The 26,185-nt window shown below is 37.0% G+C and overlaps 1 protein-coding gene across 1 annotated transcript in view; it reads left to right on the forward strand.

Moving 5' to 3' along the window:
• Positions 1-26,185, forward strand: part of DPYD (dihydropyrimidine dehydrogenase) — a 643,333-nt gene that overhangs the window by 460,252 nt on the left and 156,896 nt on the right. The window contains exon 16 of the mRNA XM_063298272.1: positions 2,266-2,349. Coding sequence (XP_063154342.1) covers positions 2,266-2,349 — 84 coding nt within the window. The remainder of the gene's footprint in view (positions 1-2,265; positions 2,350-26,185) is intronic.

Below are 26,185 nucleotides of genomic sequence, written 5' to 3' on the forward strand. Positions count from 1 at the left end.
ATAATGATAGGAAATCTGTTGAGATAAAATAAGAACTTTTTCCTGAACTTAATCATATCTCTAAGGGAAATCTAATCTTTGCAAACCTCTGAAGAAGTTTAGTTAACTTCTCTTTCTCTCGCTATTTTTTCCCCTTCCTCTCCTTCCCATTTTCTCATTGTGGTCTGTTTGAATTTAGTTTGGGAAGAACTGCTTCCCAAACTGTTCCTCAGATTTTCAGTTTAATCAGGAGTCTCAAAAGGCTGTGCATTCATACTGACTTCTTAATTATTTTTCCTCATACCTGTGAAGCCTGTGAAAAATACCACCTGTCCTTGATTTTTATCTCTTTTGTTCTTTTTATTTTTATATGTATTGGAGATTTGGGGGTCATAATTTAATATGCTGACATTGTTAGGTGCCCAGAGCCTTTGGGAATGGGTGGCATACGAGCAAAGCAAATCAATCAATGAATAAGAAGAAAATGGAACTTGGTGTTAGTAGTCAAAACTGACATAAGCAGTGCATATTTAATTAGAACCAGGGTCTAATTTGGTTTGGTCTGATGGATGTCCCACATTGACAGCAACACTACATATTTAGTTATTATATTTATATGCCCTAAATGCCCACATTCCAGACAGGAGCTCAAGTAGCATGCATAGCACTTCTTCCTATTTTGCCCCCACAACAATCCTGCAAGGGAGATTGGGTTGAGAAAGAATGATTAACCCAACCCCAAGTCACTTACTGAGCTTTCATGGCTGAGGTGGGAGTAGAACTTGTGTCTCCCCACTCCTAGTCCAGCCCCTTAAGCACTACCCACAGTGGGTCTCTGCAAAAGGCAAGCAGAAAACAGTTACTCTATTTATGGGTCAGGAATTAGACTTCTGCAGACTGAATCACTCTTTATACAATGAGGCAGTTCACTGTATAAAGCAGGACACTGAACTAGATAATGTCTCAGATCCTGGTTTCACCCCATTGTCCTCTATTGCTCTTTTAGCCTGTTTTTTAACTGAAAGCATGGATGCTGCTTCCTTCATTGGAGAAGATAAGAAGACAGAGTGAAACAGCATACTGCACAAGTGAATCAGAAATCATAATTTCCAACTTCCTTTCTCTTTATAGTCTTATCTCCATAAGATGTATTTCATCCATAAGACATTTCATTGTTCTGTTAGCCTATCCTGCATCGTAAGGTTCTTGATAGAATATACAATTGAAGTTTATTAAAAAAACCAAAACCTTAATTTGTTAAATGTTACATTCTACCTTTCTTTTTGATGGAATTCAACATGTCTAACAATATTAATACAAATGTAACAGATATAATACATAAAATACAGATATAATATTAAATTAAAATTATTTTAATAAGTAGAATAGAATAAAATAAAAATGTAAAAGGCATCAGAATAAAAAATGCCAAACCTTACTAAAACCAATTACTAATTACTAAATTTTAACTAATGACTAATGACTAAAACTAATTACTAAAACTTACAGTTAAGCCAAGCAGGCTTAAGGTAGGAATACCTTTGTCTGGCAAAGGCTTTGCCTCACAGTTCAGGTTAGCTGAGCCTGCCTTGTCCATTGGAAGCCGCCTTGTTTTTTAATGTTCAGTTCCAGGCATAACACCACTGTACTAAATTTGTGCACGCCCTCCAAGATTTCCATTCCCTGCAGACTTCTAATGTAGCTATCTAATTAATATTATATTCTCTAAAACTGTTTCTGTGTTATAGACAAAGGTCATCAAATGAATACATTCAACAATGGGAATAGATCACCACCAGCAAACTGTTACTAATACCAATTGTGAGCAATTCTTCCTGTGCGGAAAACCAACCTACTGGGGAGAATGTTTTAATCTTGACCACAGTTTAAAATGCTACTTTTGATAGTTTGATGCAAACACATTTTTTAAACCTTTGTCTGAATTGTTCAGGCTTATTCGACAACTCATTCAACAATATTTCCAGAACTGTTTTAATTTAATTCAGAATTAATTTAGGAAAAGTGGAAAGTTAACTATCACTGTTAATATAAAATGATGCCTTCTTGCGAATGTCCCCTTTGTTTTTATTTGATTTTTCTTTGCTCTGAAATATTTTGTTTTGAATTAGTAATGAACTAAAATAAATATTGATGTAGGGGGAGGAAATATTGCATGCGCTGTGAGTTACATATCAGGTTGTCATTTGGGAAATGACCTGCACTAAAGTGGTCCAGCATTTGGCAGTTAATATTTGATTTTTTTTTTCTTTTCCGTGTGTCATGTAGGCTTCTGGAGCTGATGCCCTGGAGTTAAATTTATCATGCCCGCATGGTATGGGAGAAAGAGGCATGGGCCTGGCTTGTGGACAGGTAGGGTTTTTTAAGTCTGTTTCATTTCTCTGCAGCAGAACAGCTCCGTTTCATTGATAGTTCTAGCTCAGGGCTAGAACACAGGGAGTGGATTGCTAGCTTGGAATTCTCTGGCCTCCCCCTGTTTAAATATTTAGTGCCAAAAATGTGGGAAATGACAAGAGTCTGAGATTACACACAGTGTTTATTTTTATGGAAGACAAAATTGCATTATGCACTTGACAGAAAGCAATATCATAACAAATAGTTGCCAAAATGCTCAGACAGGATTGTACTTTATACATTCTTAATGCTGACCAGCCTCTCTGGGGAAATGCCGTACAAGGAGTGTTATGCTCATAGGCATTTTACAGAAGGTTAGCGACAGTGGTGGCATTTTATGGTTAGTAGAAACTACGCTAAGGAGTGATAGGGAATCTGTTTGGGAACACAGAGTGGACTGGTGACCTCTAAGCCATTGGTTTTGTCATTGCAGTTTTCTGTTCCTTAAGTGCAATCACGTATTTGTCCAGCTAGAAGCACAAAAATTTCTCTCCCATGGAATAATAATTGGAGGCCTTGCTCCAAACACCTGAGTGTCAGAAACCCGATTAGCTGAAACAGAGGAAAGAATCTTTTTAGTTGCCTTCAGTGCCCAACTTTATTTAAAAAAGGAACTCTTCCCCCAAATCTCTGAAATATAACCTGATAAAAATATGATTGATAGATAGATAGATAGATAGATAGAATATAACCTGATAAAAATATGATAGATAGATAGATAGATAGATAGATAGATAGATAGATAGATAGATAGATAGAATATAACCTGATAAAAATATGATAAATAAATAAAATCAGCATATGGAACAGTTAGGGATATACTGTGACAGGTTATTTTCACTAGTCAAGCAAGGGTAGGGTTGAATTGCTAAGCTTAACAAATTTAAAACACCTGCTTTATATTTAAGTAAATAAACAGGGATGCTTTATTTAAAGACCTAATAGCATAAAGTAAATACAGAGATAAGGAAACCATATCCATCTTTAAGGGCACGGAATTTGTTTACAAGGAAGAGGCAAACTGTAAAGGTGGGTAAAAAAAATAATAAAACCTCTCTCTCACTCTTTCACTGCAACAACTGATTATGACTTTCTTATGTAAAGAGACCATTGCACCAGAGTTGATTTTATTTTAGCATGTATTGCTTTAAATGTTTCAGTAGACTCAGATTACATATTTCACTAAAAATAATTAAACTTGTAATCCCCATACAGTATAAAACAACAATTTGTTGCATTTCATAGATCTGATTAATACAGAATGCAACCTATAATGTGAATGTGTGTGTGTATTATTTTTCTACATTTCAAAAGATGCTTATTTTCTTTTTAGATTGTGCTGTCTTCCACAACCAAATTATCTGATTTTGTCTAAATCAGCTTTTCCCAACTTGGTGCTTACCAGATGTGTTGTATTACACATCTCATAATATCCAGCCAGGAAAATATATTGGGCAAGGCTGGCACAGATTCAGGGATATATTTATAGACACATAGTAAGCAAAATACTTTTATGAATAAGCAATAAAATAATACAACATACAATAATAGCTTGGGCTGATTTGGTTTACGTTAGACTAGGGATGTGCACTGGATTTGCACAAATCTTAAATCATCTGTATGGGATCACTATGAAACAATCAAACTGGAACCTACAGGAGATTCCTTTGATTTGGAACTTTGAGGTACTGCAGAAAGGTACATATTGAGACATCCTTTTTTTAAAAAAAACTGCCTCCCTATGTGTATTTCCATGCATAACCTACCTACCTACCTTCCTGAGTTCCTTGACATTTTCCCAAATGATGAAAAGCCTTTCTTTTTCCATTTATAATTGACAGTGTTCTTCCACTGGAATCTTCAGTTGTATTTCTGCATCTATTGAGATGGTCATTTTTCTATAAAAGGGATTTCTTGCCTTCGTTAGTCCCTGTCTCTTTGCACCATGTTCCATTTCAGCATTTCATTCTATCTACAGTATAACCAAGGGTTACAACATCTGCAGTCATTTTCTCTAACCCTCTCCTTGAAGTATTTGCCCTATATTCATGGAGTTATCCTGGTTTTGGGGTATTTTGATCTTTGTTCATCCCTCTAGCCCCACTCCCTCCCCATCCTTATGGGGAACAGGACACTTCCTCATAAGGAAGGCAGGAGGAGGTTAAGAGACCAAGGGGAGACACATGAAGAGAAAAACAGTAGAGAACTGAACAGAGAAAAAGAAGGGAAGGGAAGGGGATAATTAGTGGATGTATAATCAACAATTGTTAAGAGAGAAACACTGTGGCTCTCATAACAAAGTAAATTATTCTATAAATAAGCAGAACATTTTGCTGTTGTATCCTTAAACAGAAACATTCAATGTGAGTTGTTCATACACTTTTATCTTCCTTCCTTCCTTCCTTCCTTCCTTCCTTCCTTCCTTCCTCTGGGAACTGCTAGAAACTTTAAGACAAATGGATGTAAATAAAAACATGGTGAATGGGTGGGTGCGGGCACCGTAGTGAATTATTTCACTCAATTCTGAAGAAAGCAGAGATTAAGGGGCTATTATTACTTTGTGAACCACTCTGACTCATGTGTAGGAGAAGACAGGACCACCAAACAACACTGTCTGTTTGCAAGTTTAGACCAGCCAGGTTGGGTTACATATTGTGCAAGTTGAGGAGGCCAGAACAGAAGTGCAAAAATAAAGACAACCTCATAACAGAAATTCTAGGGATATTGGGACAGAACTGCAAAAATAAAGAATGTACACATACTCTAATTTCCTTTAAACATCCCTTGCAAAGGCTTGGGGAACAGATGGAGTTGGTGCTCTGGAAAGCACAATTGTATCTGCAAAGGATCCTGAATTCAGGTTTCATTTCTCCATACAATATCAGGTTGGGGAATAGAAAGAGGGAGAAGAGTAGATTCAACTGACTGACAGATCTAATCACAGGGAGCTCACCAGTTACAGTGCTTTGGGAAACCCTTGCTTACAGCTAAAATCAGAAATTACAGGCACTGTCCTAATTTAAAAATCAGAATTTAAAGGAGCCTATCTCCAAAAATTTCCCCCTATCCTTCTGTAATTTGGCAGGTTTCTTAGACATTGGCAACAAATACTGGAAGGGGGGATAATGACTGTTCTTTCTCCTTCGCATGAATACCACTTTACCTTTTTGTCTCAAATTTGGTATGATTTATTGCCACAGAAAAGGCTACAGTGTCTGTAAATGTAATTTAATTATTTCCAAAACCAACAAAGCTATAGGCGCTTTCCTTTTTATAATAACCAAATAATCTAGCTCCAAAACCTCTGGATCTGTTTCCATGAATTTGGGCAGGCTTCATCCCATCAGAAGATTCTGTTGTGCCTGCTAATCAAATCCCCTACTGTTAAAAAATAGAAAGTGCAATGGTCTATTATTTTCCCATGATAGTCAAAAGTAGCTTTAAACTTGGGCCACAAACCCAGTGCGGTAGGAGTTGAATCACTCTTTTTTCTGAAGTGCTTAATCAGGTTCAAATCAAATCACGTACTCAGCACATATCCCTATCTTAAATTGTATTATATGCATCACTGCACTATCTGGGCTTTATGTAAACATATGTGTTATCCACATAAATAAATGCCTTTATATTTATTATAGATCTGTTTATTATTTAGGAGTTGATTTGGCTGTGTGTTCTCTGTCCCTCTTCAAAATGTATTGGTAGAAAGGTTAGGAATAAAGATGGTTGAAAAGAAATGAAGGGAGAGAATTAGAAGTATGAGGGTAGGAAGGGTATGAAATTTAAATGTTAAGGTACAGTAAGCTAAGAGATGTGCTGTTTAGGTATTCAAATAAAAACAATCAAGAAGTGTTCTGATGAAAACTGAGTTAACACCAGATTAATTCCCCTAATATGGAACTCTGGGCCAGTGAAATACCTGTATAAATCATTTGTTCAACATATAACAGAAATGTGTAAAATATTAAAAGAAAATCCATATGAGAGGAATGCAAAACCTACTACCATTATATATGTATGTTTATGGAATAATAATTTTGGTGTATTATTGGTTTGTGGTTTCTTCCAGGGGTCTTATAAATCCACAGGATAGCCTTGGCTCTATCATTGAGCAATTGGCTCTTTAATTCTCCTGTTGCTGGAAGATATGTAAAAATGCTTGTAGCCAGGTTGTTCCTACTGACTGCATATCTAAGAAGCTTCCACTGCTTGCATATATTATTCCTGCTGGTGCAGGTTGGAAATGGTTTATGCAAAAGAAAGATAAGAGTGGGTGGGGTGTTAATACTTGAATATCTATCTATCTATCTATCTATCTATCTATCTATCTATCTATCTATCTATCTATCTATCTATCTATCTCTTTATTTCAAGAACACCTGACCTGTAATACAGATCCTCTGAGGAAAACTATTCTATCCTGTATCACAATGCATCCATCTGTCATCTGTATCCATTTCTGCCAAAGATTGCAACATTATCAGTTTATTTTAAATCTGAAGTTTGAAAGCCAGTCTGCTGCCAACAATGAACTTCAGATTTTACTACAGAATTTGCATGAAAAAATTAATCCCAATTGGTTGCTGTTTTTATTCTTCATCCCCCCAGAATCTGCACTTTGAAAGAAGCCATGCACAATAGCTTTTTAAAAACACTTAATATTAATTGGGCTATTTGTAGCACATCTAGGAATAGGTACGAGATTGAATAAAGACAAATATGGAGATTGAGATGCATGCTATTGCAAAAATAGTAAAGATAGCTGGCTGTTCCAGTGAAATTATATTCCTTCGATGGGAGAAATCCAGATTTTCTCTGTATTTTATGTTGGAATTAACTATAATTGCAGTCTAGCAAGATTGAAGATTGATGGTTCTACTGAAGAATTTATTGTTAGATAAGGTCAAGGGTTAAAAATAAAATTGACCAGATTAAATTTATAAGCCACAAGGCAAAGCTACATACCTGTGTAGTTTAAGTGTCAAGAGGTATTGTTAATGGGCCCCAGACTGGTGCCTCACTTGGGGAAATCAGGAAAATTAAAAAGAAGCATGGTGTCCTAACAGTCAGGAATCACGCTGAGAGGGGGAGTAGGTCTCTAGTGTTTATTACTGCTACATAAGACAGAAAATCCTAACAAACTGAAGAATCGTGGGAAAACCCAGACAGATAAACCCCAAAAGTTAAGGTGGGTCTGATCTGTGTCTCTTTGAATGGCTGCTTAATTCCTCAGTAATACGCATGCGTTTTCCCCCCTGGATGGGGGTCCCCTCCTGCTCACCATCAGTACTCATGACACATGGGTGGTTTAACTCTGTGATCATTGAAAAAGCAACTATGAAAGAAATTACACACACACAGACACATCCACACAGAGTGAAGCAGATAAACTTGACTCCATTGCTGATCATATAGTGACTGTTCGTTGCATTAATTTCATTGTCATGTAGGGCTGTCCACCATGACATCAATCTCTGTCTATACAGTGTTAAGGTAACTGAAGGAACTGTCACCGTGTTGGGTTTTTATATTTGTTTCTTGTTTTGTCTCCACAATTGATCTTTTGCTGAACGTCTTGCCTCACATTCTTTGAATATCTGGTGAGAAATGAGCAACGATCTCCCCTATTCTGTATGTTTTCCCATAACACCAACTGAATTAATGCAATTATGCAGGGTAAAACCCTTTTTAAGGGTATATTAAGAGCTATGGATAACGATTTTGGTGCCTAGTTGGAGAAGGGGTTCAAGTCATGCATAAACTGTTTTTAATCATATCCTCCATTGGTGACACACTGGGCTTTGCTTTTAAACTGTTATTTGAAATTGTTTGCTGCATTTACAGCATTCAAACATAACATGGCAAGTATGAGAGAAAGATTTATGTATGCTTCTTAAAGTCAAACTATATTTATAGTCATTGCATAAATATATTGTACACTTGCCCAGAGTCACTTTTTGAGAAATGGGTAGCCATATAAATGTAATAAATAAATGAATAAACAAACAAACAAATAAATATTTAGCTAGTACTTATTTCTTAGGTAAATAACAACCACTGGACAGTTTAAGCTATCTCATGGCATTTAGGCAGTTTATTTCTACAGTATCATCTTAATAATAAAAATAAAAATGCCTAATTACTACTAGTTACATTTCAAAGGACATTTCCATCAGTTCTAATTGAGATTTTTCTTAAAATTAAAACAGGAGCTTCAGAGAGCCTATTTCTGTTGGGACGCTGCCTGGGAGAAAAAGTATTAAACTCCCTTCCCCCAGTTTTCACAGTCCTGAAAGTGGCATGGTTGTTGTTTATATAATACGAATGCACAGTTAACACCATGCCTAGCTTGGCTTTTAGTGTCATCATGTAATAATGACCTCAAGCATGGGCAGGTATAACTGGGTCGTAAAAGTAAGTACTAGAATCAACTTGAGGATATACCCATGGTATGTTTAGTATAAAGGGGAAATGAATATGCTAATAGTCTCAAAAAGTTAAAGGGTACTACCAGAGAAATACAACTATGTGTTGTCTCCACAAATGGAAAAAGAGATGAACTTTCAAACACTGAAATCTACAGACTGCTTACTTAAACATAGATACCACTGAACTCAGTATGACTGACTTCTGAGAAGCATTTAGGCTAAAAATAAGAAATACTTATTAGTTCCAATTCAACACTCAGAGATCTCTAGGTAAAAGACATCTGACATTTAAGAACTCACTACTATTCATTTTCTTGTATAGAAGAACACAGCTTTTGTTACCTTAATACATGTTTTGCTCATCAAACTCCGCTCCACCCGTACATTTGGTGCCTTCCTACTTCGAATTAGTTATGCATTTTATTACAAAGCCACAGAAAAAAAATTTTATCTTTTAAAATCTTATTTTACTTAAACTATTCTCAAGATGGGGGGAATGATTTTAAGATAGGTATCAGTTATTTCTTTATGGTACAATTAGTTCATTCTCCTGAGCCAATTCACATAAACTTCTGAAGTGTGTGCGTGCACGTGCATATATACTATTTGCTCTTTTTTTGTCCTGAACCCACAGTCCTGTTGTGACCTACATGGCCAAACTATTAAATGTTTTGATAGACTGATTTAGATTAACTGTAAGTATTCACATATTCATAAGCTAATTCAATTTGGATTAACAAAATAATAAACCCGTTTGAAACAAGTACAAAAAAGGGGGTTGTTTGAATCAGTTCTCAGCCTTTTTTCCATTTCTTTTTAATATTTTTGTTGTTTATGTTATTTTACTAGATCATTATTCCAGTTTTATTGAATTTAGCAGCTTAACTGCTTTTCTTTCCCTTTGCCTCCTGGGCATCTGTTTTCCATTCTTCCCTGTTGCTTTCTTTAATTTCCTCTCCTACTGTTGGAAAAAAAAGTAGTCCTGTTACTGGAATATACCAATAATTTATTTAGTCCCATGCCTTCCTTTTGATACCGGCTTCTTTCCAAATCTATTTTATTCCTACGTTTTTACTCTTGTTTCTTTGAATTCTTACTCTTAAATCATCCAATAAAAATGATTTTCTGACAATCTCACATTAGAATGCAAGAAAAGCTGCTATTCTTTTACTGCCTTGCAATATTCACTGTTTACATCAGTGTCTTCTTTGTTGTTGTTGTTCAGTCGTTAAGTCATGCCTGAGCCTTTGTGACCCCATGGGCCATAGCGCGCCAGGCCTTCCTGTCCTCCAATGTCTCCTGGAGTTTACTCAAATTCATGTCCATTGCATCGGTGATGCTATCTAACCATCTCGTGTGTCTTCTATCATACTGCAAATTGTGCATCAGACTCCATCCACTTTTATCATGTGAACAATTAGAGAAGCATTAGTGGCTGCTTAAGATCACCCAGTTTCCTTTGAAACTGTTAGGATCTCTGTGGTTCATTGATACAAGATATGCTTTCCATACAAAAATTCCAGGTTCCATCATCAGATTTTTTCAGGTATATGAAATCCTGGAAAGAGTCTGCCAGTCAGTGTAGACAGTACTGAACTAGTTGAATCAGTATATATAAAACCATTTCTAAATGGTTTGAACCTAAATTTCTGTAATCCAAGTACAGCCTTGCTCAGAATATTAACACAGATGCATACATAAAAATGGAAACTCAGGAACTTTAATATGTAATGGACTGATGCCAACCACATGTCTAAATGTGCCCCTTTCTTTGAAGGAATGTAGTACCTCTCATGAATTCTTTAGACATAGGAAAAGCCATTATTAAATTCAAGGAACTTGGTTAGACTACTGAAATTAGTACACAGAGCAGTTTTATGGCTTTAAAATCTTCTATTTTATCTTCATATCTACTGGAAATAGTCAAATATTGGCAACTATTTATACTACTTCAGAACCAAATAGAAATGAAAGATCTAGCCAATGCATAATCTTTCAGCTTTTTAATAGAACGCTTGATCATTTCAGAGATTGATGTTTTCCTGCAGTGCCTGCTCTTTTCTTCCTATTTGTAATCGGGAAGGGACTAAAAGCTTGCTATGCCTGGTCACAGGGAAAAAGTCATTTGCAGGTGTTGCACTCATATATTAGAGAAGGAGTATGGTTTTCTTTGAAATTTCTCATGTCCGACGTAAACCTAATCAAACCTTTATGCCCTCTGGCATATAACCTCTGTATGAACTAAAGAACTGAAATATTGTTTAATCATACTGCATGGCACCTTTTTCTAGAGTGATAGGAGAAGTACTATTTTGCTCATATAGACAAAGGCAGGATGAAATATTTTATTGTATATGAAGTGGGCAATTCAGTTGTCTTTTTATTGTTATCATTGCCTTTCATCCTAAAGGTGCCTTTTAACACTGCTTAATTCTTTTGCATTTATCAATGGCTTAACTGAGATCAGAATCATTTGAATCCCTAATACATTTGTAAGTTATGGTGCAGTAGTTGTACATGAGGGGTAATGCAGTGAACTTCAAAAGGCAATGAGTATGGAGACAGAAACTGGACTTGCATTAATTTTGCACTGGACCCCACAGCTATATGAAATAGGTCTGTGTCGTTTTGGTGCCTGTCTCCACATCCTAGATTCCTCACACTGTACTGCACATTAGTCTACCAAACGTGTGGAGGTATTGTTGGGAATTCCCCATCTCTTGCCTTTTCAGTGGGCCTGTTCTTAAACCTGCCACTAAAAAGGAAAGAAAGAAAAAATAAAAATTATATATTGACTTTGCTTCACAAGAAAACAATTTGCTGTTTTCACCTGGCAATGCTTGTCTGACTTTTTGGTTCAAAATTCAACTATTATTAACCTTTGACAACCAAGGAGAATAGTGATTGAATTTGGTCTTTAATGTCACTCCAAAATCAATAGTGTAAATGGCAGTTGCTCTTGTTTTAACTGCTCTGTCGCAATTTTTAAGATCACTATTTGCATGTCCTGACTTATACTTTGCTACAGAAACCTATTTTTTATCTTTAAAAAGGGAGTTTATAATGTCAGGAAATGCTTTCAGTGAACAGAGAAGACAGTGTTTGGATAAAGAAAGAGTACAAGACCAAACCATAAAATTAAATCAAATTTTACATTTAAAGGAGGAAGGGGGGAAATCTTCATATGATCTTGGAAAGGAAGTAGCAAAGGATACCAGATAAAAGTGTTTAGTTCATGCCGAAGGGACTGTTTGCTGTCAACAATTGGTAACTCATAGCAAAAATTTGTATTTAAAGTGAGTACCCACCAATCAGTACAAAACTTTTCTGTTTTGTGTTTTATTTTGTTGAATTTGGGACAAGGACATTGGTAACAGATTTTGCATACTAGTCGGAGGGGCAGATTTTTCTGGATGTGATATTTAGAACTGATTTCACACATGTTGCAGAACCATGGCTTGCTTAATTATGGGTTATTGAAGAAATCATAATTAGATTAACAGAACACACTAAGCCATAAACCATGGATAACAAATCACATTAGTTGACTTCACATAATGTATAAAGCCAAATCCAAACAAATTATATCACAACTTAAGTTTTTATTGTATAGTAATGATTGATCTAACAAGCAGGAATTTATCACCATATTTGCAGCTACCCAATGATTTAAAACTCTTTTGCTGCCTTTGTTTTCCATTTGCTGAGTTTCATAAGTTCACTCCTTTCTCCATGTGCAGAAGTTTTCATATGGAGCATGAAGCCCTTTTGATCAATTATGATAAAATCAGTGGAGATCTTTTCCCCTAAAAGGTACAGAAAAACAAATATTTTTGGATGGAATAAAGTAAATATTTAGATATAAATACTTATAAAGTATTATGTATGTATATCACACTTTCCTTGGTTGGGTATCTCAGAGAAAATGTTCCCTTGAGCATGGAAGAGACTTTGACTCATTCAGAGGCCTTGTTTGTTCCACAGTGGTGGGAAGTGATGAGAAAAGTTAGCTGCTTCTCCAGTGGTATGGCCAGACCCTGGAGGTTCAGGTGGGTACTGGTTGACCATCAGCTGTCTAATTTATCTAGCTTCCAGATAAATTGAAGACCTATCTTCTGCACTTACCTCCTTCTCCCCAATAATTAAGACATTATTGCAGAAAAGAATTAGTCATTGATTGATTGAGCCAGAAGGAAATTTTTGCCCATCAAAGTCTACTCCAAGACGTTGGGAGCTGTTGCCTTTCTTGGAGCAGAATTTTAGGATGTTACATGCCTTAATGTTATGTCTTGTTACAACTTTACAGATTGGTGTAGTAGGCATTGGACCAGATACATTTCATTTCAGTAAAGAGTTCTTTCACTCCTAGGTTGAATGATGGCAAAACATTACTGAATCTATGCCCTATTCTTTGCCAAATATAAATTAGTTGTAGAGAATATAAGTAGGGACTGTTTCATTCCAGCAATCAATCAATTAGTCATATTTCTGTATGCATTATTCCTCTATCCCACTGACCCAGGTAATAAGCACAGTGACAGCAATTTATTTTATTTTAGCTATTTATTTTAGCTATCCAGTAAAGTCACTGCATTCAAATGGTTTTTATGGTCAAGATATTTATTCAGCTTCTATATGATAAATAATGTTGTATTATGAGTTTTAATGTAGCTCTTAGAAAATTAATTTTACTTGGATCTATCTTTGGGGTTCCCCACTGTATATCAGATACAGTTTTAAGACTGTAGGAAGTTTCTGTTAAGTTAAATGTTGAAATCTGGCAATAAAATTCTGGCTTTGTATAGTATTAACAAAGAAATCATTACATTACATTCCAGGACCCATATGCTTTATATGGATGAAAACTGCATTTTAAGCCACAAGTTGTAGGTATTCTTCAGAGTTGTTACTGTATCTAAAACTAAACAGTATTATTTATATTAAGGATATTGGTTTCTAGAATCTTCCTTCAGTAGTTAATAAAACATGCTCACCTCTCTTTTTGGAAATGTATTATATCAGGTTTGATCAGCAAACTAAGTATCTCCAGACATAAAAATATCTAAATATAGGAGAACATTTACTGCTGCTTGTTTTAATGTCAAGTTGTCATCTAGTGGCTGTCCAGATTCTTGCCGCCTAGCTCTGGTAGCACTATGCTAATTCATTGCAGATTTTAAAATAGATAGCATAATAAAAGGGCAATGGAAACAAACACCATACAGATGAAGGTTTGAATAGCATAGAAAAACCTCCAGAGACTATAATACATCTGCTCATGTTATCTCACTGAGTTGGCTACTGCACAGGTTTTTAAACTGGTTTCCTAGCTATAAAGTGTTTGTAAAGCTCCCAGTTGCAGGCAAAACTCTCCAAAGCTTTGAGAACACCCACTTGTTCACAGTTCAGTGCTCAGCATTTTTCTCAATCAGTTGTCACTATTTTGAGGCAATGATTTGAGCTCTGACATCTCAGTTCAGCCATGACAGAAAGCACAGACCTACCTAATTCAGAGTTACTTGATTCTGTCTCAGAGCAGTTGATATGACTGGAAAAGGGAGGAATTTGTCTCCAATGAGGCACCACAGAGTGGAACTCGAAGTGAGTGATCTGTAGAACACCTGCGTGAGGCGTGACACTCTGCTTACAGTTTTACTTAAGTGCAATAAAAGCCTTTCTACTTCACACTGAGGATTGAGCTTGTACTTTTAAACTGTAATAGGTTGTCAGAAAGCAATAAGACATTCATTTTTATTGATTCTCCATTCAGGTTAAGAAAAAGGCTCCACACTAACTCTGGAAGGCCACTGAGCCAAGAGGAGCTGGCACACCAACTCTCAGTCATTGCAACATGGGAAAGTGTGGACACTACTGGTCCACTTTCCTAACAGTCAGAAGTGCTTATACCAAATATTTTGGGAGCTAATGTGGTGATACCAAGCTCACATTTTTCTGTGGCCTTTTTATCTTTCTGGCACAATTTACAGTCAAATGGACATCAATATCTGAAATTACAATATAAGTGATGCAAGGAAGTTATTTCTTTTTAGTGCTTTTTCCTTGGCAAAATGTACTAATGAAAGAAACCATAATGGTGCAATTTTTTTAGAATTATTATTGTTTTCATGGCTGAGATCTTACAAGAATGCCAGATACCCAGGATTTCACCCTTGAGATCTCATGCAATTTAGCTCAGTCCTCCCCACCTGGGCCTTCCAGCAAAGCCCATGCTGCCTGAGAAGTTCTGGGGAGTGAAACTTACTTCTAGAGGGCATTTAGGATGAAGAAAGCTGATACAGGCCCTCCTCACCCAAATCTGTTATTTTAGGTAAGAATATTAAAACCCTATGTGATTGTGCAAGGTTTTGGCGGCTGCTGCTGCTGTTATTCTAAATCAACCCCCTGCCTGCCTCTTCACTGAAGGTTATGGATTGTAATCTGACATGCTGGTCTAGAGCAGGTTGGTAGATAGGTGTTTATACAAGTTCCCAATCTAGGGGTGAGAGTGGATGACTGGCTAAAGGTTCTATGCTTAAGGGAGGACTTAACCCATAACTCCCCATTACTAGTTACTACTATATATATGTATGTATGTATGTAAGTCTATAATAGATAGATACTGTAGATAGACAGACAGACAGACAGATCTCCACCCAACAATTGGAGTTAATATGGACACAATGTGCTGTAGATGCCAAGGACACCTAGGTGCTATATTGCAGGTATTGTAGACCTCTTCCTTAGTAGAACCTTTCCCAAGCTGGTTTTCCCCAGATTGGATGATCTCAGTGATTCCCAGAACTATCTCCAATGGCAGGGTCTGGCAGCTTTAGAAAATGTGTAAGTGTAAGGCATGTGACTTTGCTTATGGGGAAATTCATGTGCTGGACAAACCACAGGGTGAGCTATCATGATGAGCCATGAGCAATGGATCCCATTTCTTCCTATCACAAAAAAAAAAAAAAAAAAGGATGACCATAGGGAGCAGATCTTTAACAGAAGGATGTGTTACTTCTCACATTAGCTGGTTTGTATATCTGTGCCTGAAGCAGGAATCTTGAAATAGTACTACAATGAATATAGTTCCCACCTTAAACTGAGAATGTATCATAGATCTATACAATTCTGCAGAGTATAGAGAAAGAAGATAGAAAAAGAAGCATATCTGTTCCCATTTTCTCTTTTCAGATGGTGATCCCAGAAACCAAACCAAACTAGGTGACTAAAATTTACCACCGCAAATTTAGTGATTGGCAAGTTATTTAAAAGCTGATTGTTGGTCCATCAAATACTGTCATGAAAGAAAAGGACCTTTTCTATATTTGCATAGATGGCGGGAGGGAGTGAGGGTCGTATGGCACACATCATACATATTACAAATATATTTTTAAAAATTGGGAATATAAAAAGGTATATAGAAAATATACATTGGCCATAGGGCAGTTATAACTTAAAAACAAACATTAAGATTACAAATAAAATCTTTTGCAGCATCAGTTGCCATCAGGAAATCAGCAAAGTTCCCGTCGCAGGCTCTAGTCTTAAATTCTTGTATCATGTGTTCAACAGATTGCCTGTCAGCCCCACAGTCACACCTTGGAGATGGTATCTTACCACATTTATATAGGGAATCTGCACACCTGCCATGATTAGTGTGCACTCTATTGATAGCTGACCATATTCTGCATGGCTGATCAAAAGCAAGAGGCTTCGTTGTGGAAGGAAGGAAAATATCCAACATAAAAGTAGACTTGCTGATATACAGATTTGATGATTAATATTAGTTGACAGTAGAAAAAATGGATGTTATGTTGTAACCTTAGACTAAGAGTTTAGTATAAGTTTTACCTATATGTGTTGTAAAAAAAGTTGGGAGTTATTCCTTTATTTCTAGTCTCTTCTTTTTCTTTGTTTTTGCACTTCTGTTCTCTTCCTCTTTCTTTATTAGTTTCTGTTAGATTTTATCTTTTTGTTTTGAAATTTAATAAAGTTGTTATAAAAAAAAATAAAAGTAGACTCTTACCAGTGGCAGATGTGTGACTGCACACTTAACTAGGGAAATTATTGTTCTGGCATTAGGAGCACCTCTTGTCTGTCTCTTCTGACAGCTGTCAATGGCAGGCGACGTTGGCTGAGCTCTTACTGTCAGGTTTTCTAAGGAAATACATTCTCTAGACCTTAAGCCAAGAGTTCTTTCTTTTTCTACCCAGGGAAATTTTTTCCCCTTAATTTGACAGGCTTTAAGCAAATTGTTTGCTTTAATTAAGTTTGAAATGGGACAAGCACATACACTAAAAAGCCCTATGCTAGGATGTGAGTCTGAAATAAGATTAGCTGTGAAATTCACAAATGGCATCTCTTTTGCTTTAATGATTGATTGCAATTCTGTAATTAGGTACTGTGAAATTTTGGGTAGGATTAAGACAGATTCAATTTTCTGGAGGTAATTTTGGACATCCCACAGGAGGAGTAGGAAGTGATTATGTTCTCGGTGTATCATCATGAACAAGACAAAGAGTAATCTAAGTGGTAAAATTCAGATAGTGGAAAGGCACTTAGAAGGCATTGATCTGCAATAATTGAAAATGAACCCATTTGCTTTTCTGCACTGCTTGCAGAACAGTGGAAGCGACTGACAGAGTACCTGTATCCCATGTCTGGTCCAACATCACTGAAAGGTCCTATACTGATTAAGGTGTTGATTTAATCTTTTGCTTTAAAATATTGACTGTAAATGTTCTATCATTATTATACTAAGAATTGTTCTTGCGATATTTATCCATTATTTCACAAGAGTTTGATTATTTTTTTAGTAAGAAAGTAGGGTATAAGTATAAATCATTACTATCACTACTAACGGAAACTCTATGTAGTTTCCAATGCAGGTATTATTGAACTGTTAAGAACACAGATTTTCTGGATCTCGGTCTACCTTGTTCTATTATATTTTATTCCCAGTGTCCTCCTGCAAGCATGGCATGAGAGCAAGAGGACTTCCTCACTTTTGTTTCTTAGCATTTGGCATTCAGAGGCATGCAATGTCTGATTATAGAAGTTCCATGCTGCATAGTATGACAAATAGCCATTGATCGCCCTTTTTCTTCAGGAACTTGGCAAATCCCCTTTTTCAAAGGTCATTCACTCAGAAAAGTTTATCTGGAAATTAGCATGACAACAGTATTTAAAATAAAACATACATTCCAGCCCATTAAGAACTGGGAACAATTATGTAGCCAAAAGGAATTCATTTCCAATTCAAAAAGTATAGCTAGCAAAACCAATGCAATACAAAATTAATTTTTACTCAGACCTGCAAAGCTGGATAGTCAGTTTTAAACTTAAGATGGAATGTAAGTCCTCCCGGGGGGGCGGGGTATTTATTTATTTATTTATTTTTATATACTGCTGTATTTCCAAAGACTGAGCAGCTTACAACATGCTGACTCAGGTATGATCAAAATTAATACAATAAAATTTATAAACTACAAAAAAATCCAACTAACCTGATCCACCACCATCTGGGAGTAGCATGATCTTCACCTAAAGATCCATGTTTTCACAACTCTTTAAACATAATAGGGAAAAGGTGGTCTGGATATTCTCAGATATGCAGTTCTAAAGGAGGAGGGGGGATCAGTGAGAGGACTCAACTAGAAGGTCCCTATAAGCAGCCTTCTGTCAGTAGTGGGACCTCAACTTGCCCTCTCTCCCTGATCTGATCAGATAGGCAAATTCAATTTAGAGAAATCAATCTCAGAGGTATGCAGGGCATGAACTATATAGGCCTTGAATTGCACTTAGAATCTAACTGGCATGCAGTGCATCTCTCATAGTGATGAAGTTATATAAGCAAATCTCAGTGTACACATAATTAGCTGGGCCACTGGATGCTGAACCAACTGAAGCTTCTGAATGATGTTCAAGGCCAGATCTATGCAGATTGCAGTAATCCAAAGGTATAAGTGACTAAAAGCAAAACCTCCTATTCCAGAAATGGTCACAACTGGCACTCCAGATGCAATTGTGTAAAAGCCCTCCTAGCCACAACCTCCACCTCCTGTTCAGAAAGGAGCTGTGAGTCCAGGAGGACTCCAGTATTATGAGCCAGCTCCATCCACAGGAACATAACCCCATCAGAGTCAAATATGGATTATCTCCAAACTAATTCAGCTTTGAATCCACAGCCCCTCTGTCTTGCTGAGATTCAGTCTAGGCCTATTTTTTTTTTCTCATCTAGACCCTAACAGCCTCTGGCTTCAGGTCAGGATCTCCACCACATCTCCTGCCTGGCCCATGGTGGAAATCTATAGGTTGATATTACCTGCAAATCAGTCATGGCAGCAGATGACTTCTCCTGGCAGCTTCATGTAGGTGTTAAACTGCAGGAGAGGAAGGATCAAGCCCTGTGGAGTACCAGAGGGCCTGATTGCTACATACCATCACCTCTGACTAGAACTGCTCACTTAGGAAGGAGGACAACCACTACAAAAAGTGTCCCCCCTCCCAATGTTTGAAGATGGTCCACAAAGATACTATGAGCAATGGTACTAAAAGCAACTGGAACATGCCAGAGGAGAGCAACCAAGATAAGGGAAAAACTTTCATTGATCGAAGGCATTGGTCAGGAGAAGAAGAAATTATAAAGAGACAGAATAGATGTCTTCAAGCATCTGAAAGGCTGTCATGTAAAAAAAATTCAGCAAAATTTTCAGAGTTATTCCAGAAGACAGCACAAGAAACAAAGGGTTTAAATTACAAGCATATTTAAGACAGATATCAGGGGGGGAAATTCTAATGGCAAGAGCTCTTTAATCATGAAACAGACTGTCTCAGGAGATGGTGGACTCTCCTTGGCTGCAGATATTTAAACGGGAGCTGGATGGGGATCCTTGTAGTAACGGATTTCTGTACTCAATAGGAGGTCAGACTAGTTGATCTCCAAGATTCTTCCAAGCCTTGGATTCTATGACTCTAAAGATGTTAATGCCTTTAACATCCCCTCTGTGTAATGACTATTGCAAGCGTAATGTCATGTTAGCATATTAACAAACATTTCACCATGGGATCCAGCAGGGACAATAGTTAGAGTTGATTATGGAAACTGTTTCACTAGTGAAGCATAATGTAGCAAAAATGCCAACCATTTTCTCTGCCCATGTGCACACAAATAGCCACACGCACTCTTGTTTTCCTTTAGACAACAACTCTGCCCCTTGAAAAAAATCTCAGCTGTATTGAAATAGGTTGGTGTGAAATAAATTGGTGTGTGGGTCACTTTTGATTTAGCTGCTTTTAAAGCTTTTAAAGTTTCCCATCTTCATTAAAATCAATGGGATGTAAACATTAATTATGTTGATAAGTCTCCTCAGATTTTTTCCCCCAAACCTTAAGCTGTTAAGGTGCTCCAAAAGGTGGTTTGTACTGTACTTTGTAACAGGAGATTAGGAGGAGGAATAGTGTAGCTAGGAAAGAAAGATTGGACACTTTCAAATATTCAGTTCTTTCACCTACTTTCTTTACACTGATGCACAGAAAAAGGGGAACATTATAACATAGACAGAAACTATGGATTTTAAACTAAAAGCTTATGATACAGAGAGAGGATTCTGTACTGTTGTCATGTTCCCTGTTGCAAGGCATATGTGCATCACAACGGGGAACATGCCTATCAGGAAGGAGGAAGGGATAACCATTATCCTTTAAGCACACAAACACCTAAAACAATCACCAGGACAATAGAAGCACACCTCTGCCTGGACCTAAGAACCATTAACAGATCGGGGGAACTTCCACACATTACCCCGGGGGACGCACCTGCACCGAACAAGGATGAGAAGACAAAGGAGACCAGCGGAGATCACCCAAATCGCCCATCGAAAGACCCATACCGCTTCAGATCACCCATCCGGATCCAGCTTATGGGACAATGGAGGGTGGAGGAAGACAAGGTCCGCCACACGGGTATAAACGGGGTACCCCGCTACCACGCCCGCATTCCCGTCTTTTTTCTACGTATGCAATCTGCTTTCAATAAACCGGAAATCCTTAGACCCTCTAAGTGAGTCCGTGTCTTATTGGGAGTAAGGCTACCCTGACAACTGTCTGGAAATGCCTTTAGATTTCTTGAAAATGTCTTAATGGAGGTTTTGTTGTTGTTTATTCATTTAGTCGTTTCCGACTCTTCGTGACTTCATGGACCAGCCCACGCCAGAGCTTTCTGTCGGTCGTCAACACCCCCAGCTCCCCCAGGGACGAATCCGTCACCTCTAGAATATCATCCATCCATCTTGCCCTTGGTCGGCCCCTCTTCCTTTTGCCCTCCACTCTCCCTAGCATCAGCATCTTCTCCAGGGTGTCCTGTCTTCTCATTATGTGGCCAAAGTATTTCAGTTTTGCCTTTAATATCGTTCCCTCAAGTGAGCAGTCTGGCTTTATTTCCTGGAGGATGGACTGGTTTGATCTTCTTGCAGTCCAAGGCACTCTCAGAATTTTCCTCCAACACCACAGTTCAAAAGCATCAATCTTCCTTCTCTCAGCCTTCCTTATGGTCCAGCTCTCGCAGCCATATGTTACTACGGGGAACACCATTGCTTTAACTATGAGGGCCTTTGTTGTCAGTGTGATGTCTCTGCTCTTAACTATTTTATCGAGATTGGTCATTGCTCTTCTCCCAAGGATTAAGCGTCTTCTGATTTCCTGACTGCAGTCAGCATCTGCAGTAATCTTCGCACCTAGAAATACAAAGTCTTTCACTGCTTCTACATTTTCTCCCTCTATTTGCCAGTTATCAATCAAGCTGGTTGCCATAATCTTGGTTTTTTTGAGGTTTAGCTGCAAACCAGCTTTTGCACTTTCTTCTTTCACCTTCATCATAAGGCTCCTCAGTTCCTCTTCACTTTCAGCCATCAAAGTGGTATCATCTGCATATCTGAGATTGTTAATGTTTCTTCCAGAGATTTTAACTCCAGCCTTGGATTCCTCAAGGCCAGCTTGTCGCATGATGTGTTCTGCATACAAGTTGAATAGGTAGGGTGAGAGTATACAGCCCTGCCGTACTCCTTTCCCAATCTTAAACCAGTCTGTTGTTCCGTGGTCTGTTCTTACTGTTGCTACTTGGTCGTTATACAGATTCTTCAGGAGGCAGACAAGATGACTTGGTATCCCCATACCACTAAGAACTTGCCACAATTTGTTATCTTAATGGAGGTGGACAATTTTTTTTCTGACTAATCTTCTCTTTTGGGGAATCCTCCCTTTTAAATTCAAAGTTGTCTTGCTTTGGCATAAATTTGCTAGTAGAACGAAGGGGGAAGTTACAATTTCATCTCTTGTTCATTGTGCCTTTCAGAGATCTGTTAGATTTATTTATGTTTTTTCTTTATTTCCAGAAGTTTGAGAATGCTTTCATAATTTCATGTTTGGTTCTTAGTTTGACCAGCTGTAAAAAGAATGAGATTCTGTTATTCCATCTTTCAAATGTTAGGTGTTAAATCTAGAACACTATGATTTCTGTATATTTTAAATGTTGGAAGTGCAAATCCAGTGGTAGTGACTCTTCAGCAGTTCATGACCTACTGACTACAAGGGTGTAGATAGAGAGTTACGGACTCATTCTTTGCCACATCTTTGTCAATCATCACCTTCAATTTGTCTGAGTGGTTGCTAGTCCAAGGTCGCTTTCTTCTGCCTTTCTTCCCAGGCACACATGCACAGAGCACATGCTCTTGGACTCTCCTTCTGATAAAATGTAGCTAATTAGATGCTTAGCTTTATCCATCCCTATAATGTATGTCCTGTAAGGAAATCTTCTTTCTGTTATAAAACCTGCCGCACAAGTCATTGCTCAGATTATTGCTCACAGGAACACTTGCACACAAACAGTATGCTTCCCCCTCCACTATTAAATACATTGCATTGTGCATTTCTGATTAGGCATATACCAGCAACACTTCTTTTCCAGAATCATCAGTATAGAATATATAACTTGGTTTTAAAAACAGTTTAATTTTTCCAGAACAGGTGTAATGAATCTCATAAGGTTCTGTTTTCAAAAGTGTAAAACAGAAATGTTTTTTAAAGCTCTCAATAGACAATTAACCTCCAAAATCGACTGACTACAAAATGTGCTGCTGATATCTTTAAAGAGATCAAAACCATTTCCAGAACTACATGCTACCTTGCTTTAGCACATATGTCAATTGGCATTTGTTTGAGACTAACAATAGTGTTTATTTAGATGGAATTTAGTCTGTCACTAAATTAACATGTGAATACTTTATTTTGACTAATTCTCCAGATTTTGAGGAAATGAAATCCTTTATCTCCCATGAAATATTAAGATAGCTCTGAGATTAGATTCAGTAATATCTGAATTTTTAAAGGCTAATAGTTGTTGATCGTCACTTTTATTGAAACCTGTTTACACAAAGAAACAGACTAGACAACTTCATCATGGTTTGAAGATGTTATAATCTCAAATAAGTGAATAAATGGGAAAGAGCATTCCAACTCTAACCTTATTTGTTTGCCATTAGTAAATTGTAAAAGTTATGATAGTTACTTAATGCAAACATTTATCTCTTGAACTGAATCTTAAAGAGAATTGGGACATGAACAAGTAGGATTCAGAAGGCGTTGGCTAGCATTTGATCATTGTCTGACTTTGTGTCATGTAGCCAAGAAATATATGAGCTATTTGGGAATAGCCTTTGTTGATTTAGCAACAAAGATTGATTGATTGATTGATTCAGTCCTAAGAAGCAGTTTTCTAAGGTTCTACCTTCTCCTGTTGATAAAAGACCTACTAACTTACCTATTTATATCATAAAACCATTTAAATGAGGTGTAGTCTGGAGGCCAGTTTAACTAACCCCGTTCTGCCATTGCGTTGCGTTGCATTGCGTTGCGTTGCGTTGCGTGAATCTGTTGCTTTTAACAGAAAATGTCAACTAATAGATGCTTTTCACCAATGCCTTCAAGACAGCTTCTGCTAAGTTTTCATGCCCTGAGCTTCCACTGACTGTAATGCAATAAATCCTTTCACCTCCTCCACAAAATAAAATAAATTAACTCCTTATTATCTATTCTCCCCCATAATCCATTTGTTTGTAAATAATGCAAACAGATGTCCTTGGAGCAACACTGGATAGGTAAGTCCTGACTGAGTATATGCATAGTAGCATGGCTGTATTTCAGTCCTACTGTGAATGGCAGTGACCATAGAGGCATGTTACTAAACTGGCAGAAGGAGGTTTACGTAACCCCCAAGACAGTAGGAGCTGATTGGAACTGCTCTTTCTGTTCTCATTAACTATGAATGGTTAAGTGGTACACAAGAGTGAGGCATGAGGGAGATTTTATATATTTTGTATCAAATATGGAGGAGGCTAGGGCATCATTTAAACTACAAGTCGGGGAGGCATCTGAATGCCTGAAAGTACTTTAATTCAATTGTAGGCATTTTTCTGTTTACGTACAATGCCTGCACATGAGTAGAAGTGTCTTTTTATTTATAAGTTTGCGTTTATATTTGACATAGATGCCTTATTTCCTGAAGAGTTAGCGATAAACATTTGAACTTGGTTAACTTGTGCAAATTGAGATTTTTTTTAGACTCTTATTTCAGTGATGCATTTCTTTATTTTTGGAAGTTGGAAAGATGTAACCATTCACCCTATAAGTGTGTGTTAATGGAAGCCATAAGAGTGGAACTATCTGAAGCTTTATTCTCACAATAGAGACCATTAGATAATACTTGGCCAATCACTTTAGACAGTATTTTGAGTGGAATATCATTTCACCTACATCATGAAATCATATTGCCTCTCTACTATATTTTTTTTATTGTAAACCACCCAGAGTCCCCCATTGGGGGAGAGGGGCAGTAATATGAATCAATCAATCAATCAATCAATCAAATAAATAAATAATATTTTTAAAATAAACATGACATTTGTTGCTCAGGAATAACAATGGGTGAAAAGTCTAAATGAAGTCTTGCTAAAAGCTATGGAGAATTAGGTAATAAGTGGGATATTTCTTGCACTGATGAGGACTGGATTAAAAGAGGAAAAGATTGGTGAACAAAAGTAGTTTAAATGCATTTATATATTTACTTAAAAAAATTTGCCCTATCAATTGTAACTCTGGGAAGCAAAAAAAAAAACACACACACCAAAGCAGAGTGAGACAATAATCCCCAGAATAAAAGCAACAATATTATTTATACCCAAGATGAGCATCCATAATATATATATTCAAGCCAAACAGACATGGGAGAAGCATGTTCCAAAGCATAAGGTCTGTGGCAGGGGTTCCTAAACTTTTTGCCATCATACCTCCCTATAGTGCAATCTTAATGTACATACCTCCCCTAAAAATCCAAAGACCAAAATGAGTACAAATGAACGATGAAAAGAATGTAATGGAACTTTGGGAAAGGTGCATTTATTATAACAATGTAACTAAAAGATTCTTCACATCTACCCTGGACTCTGTCTGCACCTCCCTAAGGGAGGTACACCTCACAGTTTGGGAAACCCTGATCTATGGCAAAGAAAGCCTTCTATAAGGGGTGAGATTCTCAGCAGGTCATTTCTAGATCTTTTATAATATATTCTATTTTCATGTATATATTCTGTGTGTCAGAATAGGGCATTATTTAATATGTGACATTTGGCCAGCCAGTAAATATTAGGGTTGCAGAAAGGAGTAGGGGAAATAAAGAATGAAAAACAGATTCTTGCTGTATACAGCCTAATTCTGTAGTCTTTTTTATTTCTGCCAGTTGCTGATTAGCAAAATATAAGTATCCACAAGTGAGAGACATTTCGATATAGGATACTAAAAATAATACATAGGTAATAGAAGCCAATTGAACAGATTGTGGTATAATAAATCTCTCCTGGCCCTTGAGGTCATATGCTCATTTCACTGGATTAAAACTATGTAACAGTTTTTAAATTATGACTACAATAAACAGTTATTAGTTTAAAAAAGGTAAGGAAACATTTTCAATATAGCAAAGCATAAATTATACTATAATTATTATAATATTGTTTGTTTGTTGTATTACCTCAAATGAAGTTTGTTAACCAGATTAAGCAAAGCCATTTTGGTGGTGGCTTGCATTTGTTGATTTTGCAAATGTAGATGTCCATCTGTTCTTGCAGTTAATAAGTTTGCATACCAATTTAAAAGAAATCTCCATACAAAGCTCATAAACCATTTTTTATCAGCAGAGAAAGCATAATAGTCTCTCATAAAGTGGAGTTTTAGTTAAAGGACAGCCTTGTATTACACTACTAGTCGTGCACTCCTTCTTTAATTTAATTTGAGTGCCCCAATGTATAGTCTTTATGGTCTAC

Source organism: Candoia aspera, chromosome 3 (assembly GCF_035149785.1).
Source record: "Candoia aspera isolate rCanAsp1 chromosome 3, rCanAsp1.hap2, whole genome shotgun sequence".
NCBI classification, from domain to species: Eukaryota; Metazoa; Chordata; class Lepidosauria; order Squamata; family Boidae; genus Candoia; species Candoia aspera.